This window comes from Numenius arquata, chromosome 17, assembly GCF_964106895.1.
Source record: "Numenius arquata chromosome 17, bNumArq3.hap1.1, whole genome shotgun sequence".
NCBI classification, from domain to species: Eukaryota; Metazoa; Chordata; class Aves; order Charadriiformes; family Scolopacidae; genus Numenius; species Numenius arquata.
The window spans coordinates 3649913-3663508 of NC_133592.1; the positions used below are offsets into that span (position 1 = coordinate 3649913).

Genomic DNA, 13596 nt, shown 5'->3' on the forward strand with positions numbered 1-13596 from the left:
GTGAGTAGGACTCAAAGTCATGGGGTGTTTAATATGGTGACAAGCTGTACAGAGAGTGGGGTGAGGGGACAGCACGCTGCCCCGGGCCCCACTCTGCTATTGCTTCTACAAAAATACAAAGCCTGGCCAGCAGATAATCTAACTGAGGAGGAAGTGGCTGAGGCCAAAGGCCCCGCGCCCAGGGCTGCCGGCGGGGAGCCAGCCCCTCCTCGGCAGCTTTGGCACCGAGCAGAGGCTGCAGCGGGGACAACGGTGACAGGGACTCACGGGGGGGCGGGGGGAACTGATGCAACCTGCTCCCTTGTGGCCGTGCTGGGGGAAGTATCAGCCCAGTGGGTACCTGGTGATGTGCTGCAACATCCGTGCCGTTGGGACCCAGCTCCGTAGAAGGAAAGAGGGGCTCTTAGTGGTTTTATTGCCTTTCCTGCTGGGTTCTGAGCACCCTCTGCCCTTTTCCAGGAGAAGGAGCCTGCAGAGCATGTCAGGGTGCAAGTGGGGCAAGGGAGGAACATGGTGCACACGTCTGCGCTGCCTCGCACCAGCCATCAAGCCTGTTGAGCTGGTGCCAGCTCACAGACAGTGCCACAAATGCCTGGTCCCCAGCAAACCCAGCCCTGGAACAGTCGCAGGTGGGGTCAAGATCCCTGCCTGCCCCAGGCAAGCAGCTGCTGCCCAGGTCACAAATGCAGCAGAGGCTGGGAATGGCTCCGGCTCCTCCTGCTGCATCTGATCGGCCTCGAGGAACTGGGACTGGGGGTGTTCACACACTCACGTGGCTGCTGGGGGTGGTGGCACATGGCAGGGCTAACAGCTTGATGGCGGGGGGCATGCCCTGGGTGAGGGGGCGGCAGTGGCTCCCCAGACACCTGCCCCCGGGGAGGGGGAGCAGGGGCTCAGGGGTCCCCGCTGTACTTGATGAGGTGGCCGCTGAAGGTGATGTAGGTGTCGTACTCGTCGCTGAAGACGGCGTTCTCACGCTCGCCCTTGTAGAGTCGCACCCAGACCTCGTCCTGCTCCTGCAGCTCCAGCATGACGCTCTGGCTCTGCATGATGCTGCGGTCGCTCACCTGGGCGTAGAGGATCACCACCTCCACCCCGTTATGCATGATGTGCAGGTACGTCTCCTTCTGGTTCCAGGTGTGCACGTTGAGGCTGAAGTAGTAGATCCCGGGGACGTAGCAGTAGAACTTGCCCGTGAACATGTTGAAGTGGTCGTAGAGGTTGACAAACTCCGTGTCAAAGATAAGGGTCTGGTAGTAGTCGTTACTGTGCAGGGGTTTCTTGCGGCCCACCGAGAAGGCGGCGTAGTGGCTCTTGCAGCGCTCCCCTGGGGCGCCCACACTGCCCTTCTGTCCCTTGGGACCCACATGGCCCCTGCTGCCAGCCACCCCTGTCTTGCCATACTTGCCCTGCATGCCTCGCTCGCCACGGTCCCCCTTTTCACCTGGGCAAAGCAAGAGGCTGGTTGCATTATCAGAGGTGGGTGCCATCTCTAAACCCACTGCCCTGGAAGCCCTTTGATCCAACAGAAAGAGATGGAGACGGCAGGGACCCCCCCAGCCCTCACCCCCTCCCTGGGCTCTGAAGCTGCTGCCTGCAAAGAGGCCACTAGAGCAGGAGCAGCTGGTTCCCCAGTGTGTCCCCTGCCCACCCTCCCTCTGCCCGTGCAGGGCACTGGACCACAGGCACCAGCCCCAGCTTCTTGCTCCCAGTTTGTGTGACAGTGGGAGCACAGAGAGCCAGCAGTACAGGGTCCCACCGACCCTCACCTTTCAGGATGGTCATGTTGATCTGGGGCAGGGGCTGGTACCGGGGGTAGGAGAAGTGCTGGTCGGGCGGCTCACAGCAGCGGACGCAGCGGGGCCGGGGGGGCAGCCCCTCCTGGGCACCGCCAGGCTTCTGCTCCCGCGTGGCCCTGGGGAGGGCAGAAAGGAAAGCGCAACAGGGAGCTACGGGTGGGGGCCGGGGCCCTTTGCTGTGCCAGGGCTGCCCCGGCCCCCGCTGCGAAATGCCCCAGCCCTGGGGTCCCCTCACCTGGCTGCGTGGTGCTGGGACGGTGCCTCCTCGGGGTCTGTCACCAAACGCTGGTCGGGGCTGGGGCTGGTCTGGGTCCCTGTGGGCGAGGGCAGCAGCAGGCAGGACAGCAGGAGGACACCGAGTGCCCGAAGCCCCTCCATGCTGTGGCAGGGCCCTGCGAGATGCCAGGGATGGCTGAGGGGGACGGTGAGGGCTGGCAGAGCCAGGAGTGGCAGAGATGCCCTGCTTGTGCCAGCCTGGATGTCCCCCACGCTGTCCCCCAAACAGGACTAGGCAGCCCCACAGCTGCACTTCCAGCCCCAAAAGGCTGCTCTTGCAACAGCCCTTCCCCAGCAGAGCCCACAGTGTGGGCACACGCATCTCTGCAGGGACCATCTGTGCCTGAATAGCTGCTTTTAGCTCGGCTGTGTGCCTCGGTGACACTGCAGTGAACACCTGGGGAGACCCACTCCCAGTTTGGGGCACTGCCTCGGCTCGCCAACAACCTGCGGGCTGGGAGCATGCAGCCCCCAAAGCCCTGGCATGTGTGGAATTTGGGGTTACCCTGGGGAGCTGAGAGGGGAGCAGAGCAGCAGTGTCCTGCTGCCTGTCCAAGCCCAGCTCCAGCTGCCTCCCATGGATGCCCGAGAGCAGCAGCTCAGGGTGTCAGCACCTGGGAAAATCACAGGCGGCTTCAAATGCCGTGGGGCAAATATTGGGGTGCAGCCCTGCCTGGGGGGTGTATGTGTGTCTGCATCCCTGTTCCTGCCCCGGAGCATGCAAGGATGCCTGCAGCACAGACCCTGTGAAAGGGGTTCCTGTGTCCCAGGAGGTGCCAGCCCTTGGCCCCGATCCCATGCCTGAGCCCTCGTCTGAGGGCTTGCAAGGAGACAAGACCGGCTTCTCCAGAGATGGGGGCTGGCAGCCCCAGCTGGGAGCCGGCCACCATGGGGAGAAACCTTCCTGGGAGCCCACATCCTGCATGGGGCCAAAATTAATATTTGCAGTAGCCGGTGGCACCGTAGCCCAACCCGGGCAGCTCCGTTGCCCTTCCCTGCCTTATCACAGCCAGATCCATGGGGCCGGGCACGCAGCACCTCGCCCTGCAGCCCCAAGGCGCCAGGACAGCCATGGCCAAACAGCCCTGGGGCACTGCCCAGCTGCTCAGCGGTGCCAGGGCATGGCATAGGGCACGGTGTGGGGCTGTGAGAGCGGGCTGCCTGGCCCCACACCTTGCAGAGATGGGGCAGGCTGCTTGCCATGTTCCTGCACACACACACTCCCCCCAAAGGGGTACACAGCCTCCCCCCCCGAGCTGCTGGGTCATGCCCTGTGGGCTCTGCTGGGGTCCTGGAGCTCCTGCCCCTGGGGGCAAAGAGCCCCGCACAGCACTGCCCTGCGACCTGGGGGTGGGCCGGGCCACGGGGAAGGATTTTGGGGCAGAATCCTGTTGTTTTGGTGAACGCCTGCTCTCTGGGTCCCCAGTCAGTGATCTCTGGGCAGGCTGTTCCCCTTGTCCCTGAGCGCCAGGGCTGGTGGGATCCAGGACCAGGCGGGCTCCAGCAGCGGGTTCGGAGGGTGTTCAAGGCCAGGAAGGATGCCTGGCTTATGAGTCACGTTCACTGGAGCCGGGAAGGGGTGGAGGGAATGGGGAAAGGCTCCAAAGGGCTTTCCCTCTGCTCACACCCTCTGCAAATGGCCTGTCCCCTCATGCACCCCCCGGGTGCCTGCACACCCCCCGCCTCTCACCCCATTATCTCGTCCCACTGGCACCACTGGGTGTGGGGAGAGGCAGGGCTGTGGGCACTGCGTGCAGGCAGCCTGGCGCCGCATCTTCCCTGCCTGCTCCCTGGCCTGCTGCCGGCTCCGCAGGCAGGGGAGAAGCAGATCCACGGATAGAGGCAAGGAGGAGGCCATCCAGGGGCTTGTGAGAAGATACCATCCTGCGGAGCCTTGGCCCTGGCTCTCTTCCCCCTGCTTGGCCTCCGGCTGCGCCAGCCACATGCTAGTGAGCATGGCACGCAGCCTGCTGGGGTTTTGGGAAGCCCGTGGCTTTCCCTCAGCTCTGGGACCATGAAAGCAGGCATTCCCCCGGGACCCGAAGCAAGCTCAGCCCCGGGGGAGAAAACACAGCTTCAGAGGGAACTGCTCCACGAGGAGAAGAAAGCCTTTCACCAGGAAATTCCCACCGAGAAAGGCAGCGGGAGTCCCAGGGCTGGGAATGGAGGCAAGTGTGTCCCTGAGTGCACGTCTCCCCCTGCACCCCGGGGCACACCAAACTGGAGGTGCCCCTGTACACAGTGGCATATACAGTCCTGCCAAGGGGACGCTGTTTTTCCTGTCAGGGCTGGATGCTCTCCAGGAGCAGTTGGGAGATTTAAATTCAGTGGCTGTTAAAGCCTTGAGACTGCAAGTCAAAACATCCTGAAATACATTCCAGGCAGTGATAAAGAGCAGGATGAAACAAGACCAAATCCCAGGGGAGCAATGAAGGGGCTTAGAGCAGCGGGGCAGCGTGGGAGCAGCAGGACCTGCACGCCCACCTTGCCCTTCCCGCTCAGGGTGGTGGATACAGCCCTCACCAAGCTGCAGCACCCTGAGCTGGGATGCCTCTGGTGTCCAGGGACATGCTGGTGGGACGGCTCCCCCTCCCCGCTGCCTTTTGCTGCAGCAGCTGGGACAGTGTCGGAGCTGTTTGTGCCCCTAGAGCAGCGTAGACCTGGGGGGCAGCAGGGTGGGAGTTCACGGGGCAGCCGCAGTCAAGGACCCACAGGGAAGTTGCAGCCCTGCAGCTCCTGTGGCAGCTGGCAGCACCAGCGAGTTGTGCCGGGGACCCCAGCAGCCACCGTGTCCCCAGCGGACATGCCCGGGGGTGGCCCGACCCTGGGTTTGACATGCTCGTGGAGACTGGCTTTTTGGGCACCCGGCTGCAGCAGGGCTGGGGGAGCAGTGGTGGATCTGTGCAGGGTCCAGCCCGCGCTGCAGGCTCCTGCAGTAACCCTCTGCCAGCCTGTCCTCCCGGAGCTGCTGCGGATCGGGCTGTGCCCTCAGAGGACGGTGAGACTCAGCCCTGCAGTTCCCACCGCAGCCAGGACAGGGTCCTCACCCGGCCGACCGGAGCAGGGCAGGGATGGGTCCCCCCCTGGGTCCTCACTGCTGGACGTGCCCCAGGACACCCAGCCCCCTGGGTGAGTCTGCACCGATTCCACAGCAACTGCAGACGGGTACGCAACAGGATGCAGCTCCGGGGTGCTGCTCCCCAGGTCTGCAGGGCCCCCCCCTCAAACCTACCACCCACCTACCTCCGGGGCAGGGCTGCTCCCTCCTGGCGATGCCTTTCCTCCCTTAGGGCATCCCCCCGGTGCTCCCCGCCAGCCCCGGGGCTCGGGGCAGAGCCTGCCCGCGGCAGATCGGCTGCCTCCCGCTCCCACGGCCTCCTCTCCTCCTGCGGTCCCGGGGCGGAAACGCACTTTCTAGAAAGTAAAGGAGGCAGCGGAGGAGCGGGACGAGGCGCGCAGCCCTCCCACTGCCAGATGTGAGCCCAGCGGCGCGGGCGGCCGCCGTTAACCATGTGTGCTCCCAGCGCCTGCCAGCACCGGGCCCGCGGCCATGGCCAAAGCTGGCCCAGGGTCAGGGAACGGGGGGGTGGCACGTGCTGGGAAGCATCTCCAGATGCCAGAGTCACAGTGTGGGGCTGGGACACTGTTGCGTTGCGAGGCAGGACTCTGCCCCACGCTGGGAGACCCACCGGCTGCTCCCCAGCCTTGGGGGCACGGGAGCCTGCCTTAACCCGACCGGGGACGGGCTGACTGCTGGCAGCCAGACACGCACACGTGTCCCCGCAGTGCTGGGCAGGGCCTGTCCCCGCTGCCCGCACCCCGAGTGGCGGGGGGACACGGGGCGCGTCCGGGCCAGCGATGGCGTGGCAGAAGGAGCAGCGGGCTGGGGGCCAGGATGCACCGGGGTCGTGCCCGCCGGGCTGGGCCCGTGCCCGGGGCTGGGCCGCCGGAGACACTACTCCGCAGTGTCGGCTCGCCCTCCGCGCCGCGGCCCGCCGTGCCTGGGCTCCACCCGCCCGTGAGCGGGGTGTCGGGGCCGGCCGGGCCCTTCCCGGCGGCCCGGCCCTGGCCGGGCGCGGAGCAGGCCGCGGGGCGGACTGCAGCCCCCAGCAGCCCCCGAGGCGCGGCGGGCGGGGCGACGGGAGCGGTAGCGCGCGGGGGCTGCTGGGAGTTGTAGTTCTCGCCCGGGCCGCCGTAGTTTGGCCGCTGCTGGCTGCCGTGGCGGCGCGCGGGGGCTGCCGGGAGCTGTAGGCGGTGGCGGCGGCGGCTGCGCGCGGCGGCGGGGGAGGCGGGCGGCTGCGCTCGGGCGGTGAGCGGGGACGGCGGGGCCGGGGGTCGGGGCTGGCGCGGGGCTGGGGGTCGCTGTGGGGCTCCCAAGGCCGGGCCGGGCCTGCGGCATGGGGGTCCCCGCCGGGATGTGGCGGAAGCACCGCGGGCTCCCAGCCCCCCGCTCGGGCGGGAGCATCGGGGTTGTGCTCCGGTGCAGGGGCTCCTGGGGGTCCTTAAGGCCCCACTCAGGCCGGGCGGTGCGCCGCCTTCCCGGCAACTCGCTTGGGGAAGGGGCTCGGGGGTCCCCGTGTCCGTGCACCGGGCGGGGGGTCCCTCCAGCCGCAGTGGGGGCCAACGCACCGGGCGGGGTCCCGCCGCGGGCGATGCTCTGGGGTCCCGCAGGACGGAGGGATGGTCTGTCCCCCGCCGCAGCGGGGCCCCGGGGCCAGCAGCCGCCCCCTCGGGGGCTCTCCCGTGTCCCGCCATGGCCGGGGCTCGGCCCCCCACGCTCAATGCAGCCTCTGTTCACGCTCGGGCTGCTGAAAGGCACATTGAGAGCCCCGCGGCGCGGCCTCCGCGGGGGGCACGGCCCGTGCCCAGCATCAGCACTGGGGCCCCATCGCGGCCAGTGACCCTTCCTTTGGGGACAGCCCTGGGCCAGCGGCTGGGGACCCCTCTGTCCTGCCTGGGGGCTGGGGGGCCGCTGGCAGGCGGGGTGTCATTGCCCCGTGCTGTGTGGCATGAGGTGGCAGCGGGTGGCACTGGGGCAGCTTCCAGTCCCTGGGAGCTGCTTGCCCCCCCACCCCCTGCACAGCCTGGAGTGCCCGTCTGCAGCAGCCCCCCGTGCTGCCACGTCCCCTGTGCTGCACGGAGGGAGGTGACAGGGAGAGGCACCGCTGGCACCCTGGTCCTGCGGGTGGGCAGATGGCACCCGCAGCCGTATCCTGCCCGGAGGAGATGCCCTGACGGTGGGCAGGCCTGGGGGGGGGCTGCCTGCGGCTTTAAGGCTGGGCAGGTCAAGGTGTGTGTCCCTTGGACCCGGGCGCTGCGCTTCCTGCTCAGGCGTTGGCATCCTGCTCGGGCGGAGCCGCCACGTGTCTCCCCGTGTCCCGGTGGGGCCTGGGGACACACTCACCGCCCGCAGGCAGAGCCGGTTCCTGGGGGCTTCGGGAGCTGGGCCAGACCGTCCGGCCACTCCGGAGGCAGCAAGAGTCATCCTCGCCACCGGACGGGAACCTTCTCCTTCCCCAGGGCTGTGCGGGGACACCGCTTGCCAGGACACCCCGCTGTGGGTCCCCGGGGCTCGCCTCGGGCTGGGGTGCCTCGGCTCCCTGCCTGGGGTGCTGCGGTCGGCAGGTAGAGGTGCTGAGCAGGTCGTGCATGCCAGGGCTCGTTGTGGTCTGGGAGTGCAGAGGGGGGTGAGAAGGGGCTGAGAGTGGCTCCAGCAGCAAAGCAACCCCCTTGGCCTGCTGGCTCTTCCCTGTGTGAGGTGACAGCACCTTCTGCTGCTGCAGGAGAGGGGATGGGGCCCCTCGTCTCTCCCTCGTGGCTCAGTGCAGTGCCAGGCTCCAGCTCTGACCTGCTTCCTCCTCTCCTTCCACCAGGTTCTCCTCGCCCCCAGTCTGATGCCCGTCCCGCCCTGCCATGGGTCTATGAGCCCCCTCCGGATCAGCGTGGGTGGTCTGCCTGTCCTCGCGTCCATGACCAAGGGTGCTGACCCCCGCTTCCGACTGCGCTGGAAGGCCATCGTGCTGTCCTCAGCCTGCCTGGGGTTTGTGCTGCTGCTCTTCTGCCTGCACCGCTCCTCCCCAGCACGGCCCGTCCCGCCACATCCCCGCAACTGGCGGCTCAGCCTGCAGGCAGGGGACCGCTACAATGACACCTACCCGCTGTCCCCACCCCAGAGAAACCCCGAAGGTGTGCGCTACCGCATCGGCGTCATCGCAGACCTGGACACGCAGTCCCGGGGCTCCGAGGAGCACACCTGGTTCAGTTACCTGAAGAAGGGCTACCTGGTGCTGTCGGACAGCGGGGACAGCGTGACGGTGGAGTGGGACAAAGAGGAGAGTGTGCTGCAGTCCCACCTGGCTGAGAAGGGCAGGGGCATGGAGCTCTCCGAGCTGGTTGTCTTCAACGGGAAGCTGTACACGGTGGACGACCGGACAGGGGTGGTCTACCAGATTGAGGGCAACAAGGTGGTGCCCTGGGTGATCCTCCCGGATGGGGATGGCACAGTGGGGAAAGGTGAGCTCCCCCGTCCTGCCCTCTAGACGAAGAGCAGGGAAGCCGTTGGCTCTTTGCAGCTCGTTGGGGTGGGGTGCACCTCTTCTGTGACCCCCTGGCTGGTACGGGAGCAATTCATGCCCGGGGACCAGCTGGCTGTATGGGGAAAGGCTGTGCCTAGCACCAGGCCATCTGGTGTGGCGTTTGAGGGAGCTGGGGCCGGTCTGATGTCCGTGTGCTGGTCAAGCCCCGGCTCATGCTGTTCTCTCCACTGCAGGCTTCAAGGCGGAGTGGCTGGCGGTGAAGGACGAGCACCTCTACGTGGGGGGACTGGGCAAGGAGTGGACCACAACGACGGGGGAGGTGGTGAATGAGAACCCCGAGTGGGTGAAGGTCATCGGCTACAAGGGCGATGTGGGCCACGAGAACTGGGTGACCAACTACAACGCGCTGAGGGCTGCGGCGGGGATCCGACCCCCAGGTACTGAGCCAGACTCCCTCCTGCCACCCCGTGTCCCACACCGTCTGCAGGCTTCAGGGCCGGGGTCTCATTCCCCATAGATGCTGGGACTGGTGTGAGATTTAAAGGACACTGGAGGCCAAAGACCTCCCCGTGTCCTGGTGGAGAGGCCAGAGCCTGCCCTGGCTAGTTCTCTCCCCTGTCTGTTCTGCGAGCAGCTGGAGGGTGGCTCAGCAGGCGCTATGCCTGGTAGCCAGGCCCTGGGCAGAGGAGGCTGTGCCAGGGAGCCCCTGCCCAGCTCCGGGAGGGACTTGGGGGGCTGCTCTAGGGGCAGTGGGGCAGGAGGAAGCAGAAACGTTCGCAGCAGTTGCCTGCGCGGGGACACGACCTCCCCATCTGCGGTGTCTTTTAGAGCGGGGAGGGGTCCTGCCCCAGCCGGGCGGGTGCCGTGGGGACCCCGTTTGCACCCCACGTGCCATCAGACCCCGCTCCCTGCCACAGGTTACCTCATCCACGAGTCGGCCTCCTGGAGCGACACCCTGCAACGCTGGTTCTTCCTGCCGCGCCGCGCCAGCCACGAGCGCTACAACGAGCAGGCGGACGAGCGGCGAGGCACCAACCTGCTGCTGAGCTCCACCCAGGACTTCGGGGACGTGACGGTGGGACGGGTGGGTGAGGTGGTCCCCACCCACGGCTTCTCCTCCTTCAAGTTCATCCCGGACACGGACGACCAGATCATCGTGGCGCTGAAATCGGAGGAGGACAACGGCAAGATCGCCAGCTACATCATGGCCTTCACGCTGGACGGGCGCTTCCTCCTGCCCGAGACCAAGATCGGGAGCGTGAAATACGAGGGCATTGAGTTTATTTAACCGACTGTTGCACTGGACCGGAGGGGCGAGGGAGGCCAAGGGGCACTGGGCGGGCTGTGCCAGCACGCTCCTGGCCGGGTGCTGGCCCTGGGCTGGGCCAAGGGAGCCCGGGCAGCGCTCCCAGCTCTGTAGTTGGCCTTGGCGTCTCCTGTAAAGCGTTGGCTCTGCTGCAGCAGGCGTGGTGCGAGTGTTTCGGCAGTGGCACCTGGTGGCAAGGGACTGCCACCACAGGGTGCTGCGAGCCCCAGCCCAGGAGACCGATGGCGAAGTTCCAGCGCGCCGGTTGCAGGCCCTGGGCTGCAGCCGTTAGCGCCCAGCCCCTAATTGCGACAGAAACCCTCTGCGGGGAGTTGGTGGCTCTGGTGACATCCGGGCTCTGGGTTTGCAGGCCTGGAGGAGCCTGAGCCCCAGCTCTGCTGCTCTGCCTCACGTCCTGCTGTGCCCTGGTGCTCCTGGGTGGCGGAGGGGGTGTCCTGGTACCTGGGGGAGCGGGTCTGACCCAGGCCCTGGAGCCCGGCCATGCTGGCAGCCTGTCCTGGGGCCACCCTCCCTCCTTTCCCTGTCCCCAGCACCCAACTGGGAACGCACCGGAGATGTGGGGAGGAGCTGGACCCTGCCCCGTTCCTGACCATCCTGGCGTCAGGGGTGACTGGGGGAGGGATGGGGCCGCAGCAGGGTGTCGCAGGCAAGGGCCAGCCGTCATGTAGTTACGGGTGATTTCATCAAGCTTTTTCCCCAGAAGCTGGTTTTCCTTCCCTTTTCTCGTAAGCTGGATGAGATGACGTCAAGGGTGACGGGTGGCCCTGGTCACAATTTCTGGGAAAAGTCTCATGTGGGAGGGGACTGTGGCGTTGTCCATCTGCCCCCATCTCCGAGGGGGACACGGCAGTTCCCGCACCACCAGTAGCACCGGGGAAGAGGCTTTTAGTGGCCTCTAGCACCAGCAGCGGGGACCCAGAGCCACTCCTGGTGCCGCTGTACCAGCACAGCGGTTCTGCCCACGGGGCTGGGGGAGGTGAGGCTGCCAACAGCCGTGGTTGGGTATAATATGGACACATCCCTGCACCCCCCACGCCATTCCCAGCCCGCACCAGTGGTTTTCTGGCTGTGTGTCTTCTCCCAGCCCTGGCTGTGCAGGCCTCTGTCCCCGGCAGTGCCTCTGGACACTGAGCTGTCAGCTCCGGGAAGAGCCGGGGCCTGGATGGAAGCCGCCGGGAGCTGGCAGGCAGCGTGGCCATCCCTGCTCCAAGGGCTGCTGTGCTCGGTGTGGGAGGGACAGCCAGAAGCACCAGCTTGGCTTCCGCAGGCCAGCAGCAGCTGGGACGCGTTCGCAGCAGCCCCGGGCTTGGCTGGCTGGGGAGCCCTTCCCGAGCTCGCCAGCAGGATTGTGAAATCATGGCAGCAGCCCCTGGGAGGAACCTGCACCGCTCTGGGGAGCCAAAAGAGCAAAACATGGGCATCTGCGGGTCCCCAGGGCCTCCTTCCCACCCCACTGACCACAAGGATGGCAGCTCCTGGCCTGCCCCACGCTCCCCCAAGCCCCTGCCCCAGTTCATGGGGCAGCTCAGCTTCACACCAGCCACCAGCAAAGGGCTGGTGTTTGGCTCCACGGTGCCCCCCTGGTTTGGGAGGGGAGAGCTGCTGGCACAGGGCAGCCCAACGGGGGACAGGGTGACTGCAGTGCCAGGACCCTCCACAGCCTCTCTCCCCCAGGAGGGGTCCAGGGCCCCACGGGGATGGGTTCAATGCGATGCTGGGGTGACCTCCCGGCAGCCCCGGGTGCCTGTGGGGAAGCTGCCAGTGGAGGGACCCTGTCCCCGGTGTGGGTGGGGGCAGGCAGGGGTGCAGACGGATAAGCAGCTGCCTCGTCACTCCGGACACAAGCTGACACCAACGGGCATTGGGGCCATTTGAGTTTTTCCCTGCGGCCGGGGGTCCCTGTTGTCACCCGGCCCCTCAGGTAGCTCCCCCAGCAGACAGGGCTCAGAGAGCTGGGACTGGCTACTGCGGTTCAGGGGGGTCTTTTGACCCTGGGCCCCCCGTGCCTCTCCTGCCTGCCCCGGTGCTGCCCTGCTGTGGGACCAGCCGTGCGGTGACCGGGCTGTGGTTGGATGGGAGAGCTGGCAGGGATGGGAGCTATGTTCCCCCCCCTGCCCTTGTTTACAGTGTCCGGCAGCTCCACGAGCCGAGCGGGGAGCGCATACGAGGCCGGACACGTGTTTTCGTTTAGCCCAGACGGTGACTCACGTTGGCTGCGAGCAGATGCGCTCATCTCCTCCGCAGGGCAGCTCTGCCCCGGGCACGCACCCGTCCCCAGTGCCACGGGCAGAGCTGGCCTTGGCCCGTGCACGTGGCCTCGGGGGCCGTGCGGCACCCGGGGCGCGTCCCCAGCCCACAGCCGGGTGCCAACTGGCCGTGGGCCACATGGGCCGCTCTGCCCTCGCCTGCGCTTCACTTGGCGCAGCCTCTCCCGGCCTCGGTCACCCTGTTGGCCTGGGGCCGGCAGCTCCGCAGCACCTGTCCTGGTCCCAGTGGGCTGTCCCCATGGCTGTCCCTGCCGCGTGGCTCCTTCTTGTCCCCTGGAGTCAGCCAGGCAGGGAGCTCTGCACCCCACTGGGAAGTGTGCCCTCCCTGTAACTGTGTCCCCCCAGACCATCCCACCAGCTGCCCTTGCCCTGGCTCTTGTCCCAGCGATCTGGTGTTGCCCCTCGTGCAGGCAGGACAGCAGGGGGGGCCTGGGAGGTTGCTGGGGCCCGAGGCATTGGTGCAGTGTGGGCAGCAGGACCACCAGCCCCTGCCTCGCCATAAATGAGCTGCAGCATCCCCAGACCCTCAGCCCCGTGGTGCCCTCAGAGCAGCATGAGTGCCCAGTGGTCCCCGGGCAAGTGGCAGCACCCGGTGCCTCAGGCAGCCGGGCCAGCAGGGCTCCTGGAGGCTGCTGCCGAAGCATCTGGAAACCATGTGCCCCGCAGCGGAGCTGGGGACCTGGAGCCCCATCTCCAGGTTTCATCCAACATCCCAGCAGCGTGAGTGCGGTCACCTCACGCAGGTTCCCTGCAGGCTCAAGCAGGGCTCGGAGCAGGTTCGGCTGCCCACGTTTCCGTTGTTTCTTCTCATCCTAAAGGGCACACGGCTCTGACACCTCCCTCCCTCAAGCGTGGGTAGCCATGGCAGGGCAGCTCTGTGGCGAGAGGCTGGCTCAGGAGCAGGTTGTGCAGCCGCGGTGCTGGCTGTCCCCACCAGCGTGTGCCCGCAGCGCCAGGCTCAGCCGTGCCCAGGAGCCGTGTCCCTGCCCAGAGGCAGAGCTGGGCTCTTTGCCCGCTTCGCTCGTGCCGCCGCCGGAGTACCGGTACGGTGAGACTGGCAGCATCCTGGCACCCTCCGCGGTGATGAACCGGGACAGGGACAAGGTGGGGGTTTTGGAGACGCGCTCCAGGGTCGATGGCCACAGGCCAAGGTCCGTGGGCACCTCACAGTCGGCACAGGACCCCCGGGTGAGCGCAGCCATCGCCGGGCCCTGCGGTGGGCGCGGAGGAGGGAGAAGACGAGGGGGACGGGAGCCGGGGGACGGGGGGGATGAGCTGAGCTGGAGGAGCCGAGGGACAGGAAATTCTTGGGCACAGACATAATCGCCGCCCTCCCCTGCAATTCCCCGCTCCGCTGGGCGCAGGCCGGGCTCCGGTGTCGGCCCCCGCCG

General features: G+C 67.0%; 2 protein-coding genes across 2 annotated transcripts; one reads left to right on the forward strand and one right to left on the reverse strand.

Moving 5' to 3' along the window:
- On the reverse strand, positions 1-5553 carry C1QTNF1 (C1q and TNF related 1). Its single transcript, XM_074160085.1, has 4 exons — positions 5319-5553; positions 2035-2191; positions 1770-1915; positions 1-1444 (listed from the first exon to the last, which is right to left on the reverse strand). Exons 2-4 carry the CDS (start codon positions 2175-2177, stop codon positions 894-896), a joined length of 840 nt encoding a protein of 279 aa, XP_074016186.1. The 5' UTR covers positions 2178-2191; positions 5319-5553; the 3' UTR covers positions 1-893.
- Positions 5554-6169: 616 nt separating this feature from the next.
- On the forward strand, positions 6170-10638 carry CANT1 (calcium activated nucleotidase 1). Its single transcript, XM_074160256.1, has 4 exons — positions 6170-6384; positions 7949-8588; positions 8845-9048; positions 9529-10638. The coding sequence occupies exons 2-4, from the start codon at positions 7970-7972 to the stop codon at positions 9897-9899; spliced, it is 1194 nt and encodes a 397-aa protein (XP_074016357.1). The 5' UTR covers positions 6170-6384; positions 7949-7969; the 3' UTR covers positions 9900-10638.
- Positions 10639-13596: the final 2958 nt, after the last annotated feature.

Excerpts from the sequence above, each read along its gene's own strand:
- C1QTNF1 (XM_074160085.1), bottom strand. The coding sequence starts at position 2,177 with ATGGAGGGGCTTCGGGCACTCGGTGTCCTCCTGCTGTCCTGCCTGCTG. Across the intron at positions 1,916-2,034 it reads TCCCAGCACCACGCAGCCAG|GGCCACGCGGGAGCAGAAGC; the intron begins GTGAGGGGACCC and ends TGCCCTCCCCAG. Across the intron at positions 1,445-1,769 it reads CAACATGACCATCCTGAAAG|GTGAAAAGGGGGACCGTGGC; the intron begins GTGAGGGTCGGT and ends TGCTTTGCCCAG.
- CANT1 (XM_074160256.1), top strand. The coding sequence starts at position 7,970 with ATGCCCGTCCCGCCCTGCCATGGGTCTATGAGCCCCCTCCGGATCAGC. Across the intron at positions 8,589-8,844 it reads GGATGGCACAGTGGGGAAAG|GCTTCAAGGCGGAGTGGCTG; the intron begins GTGAGCTCCCCC and ends TCTCCACTGCAG. Across the intron at positions 9,049-9,528 it reads GGCGGGGATCCGACCCCCAG|GTTACCTCATCCACGAGTCG; the intron begins GTACTGAGCCAG and ends TCCCTGCCACAG.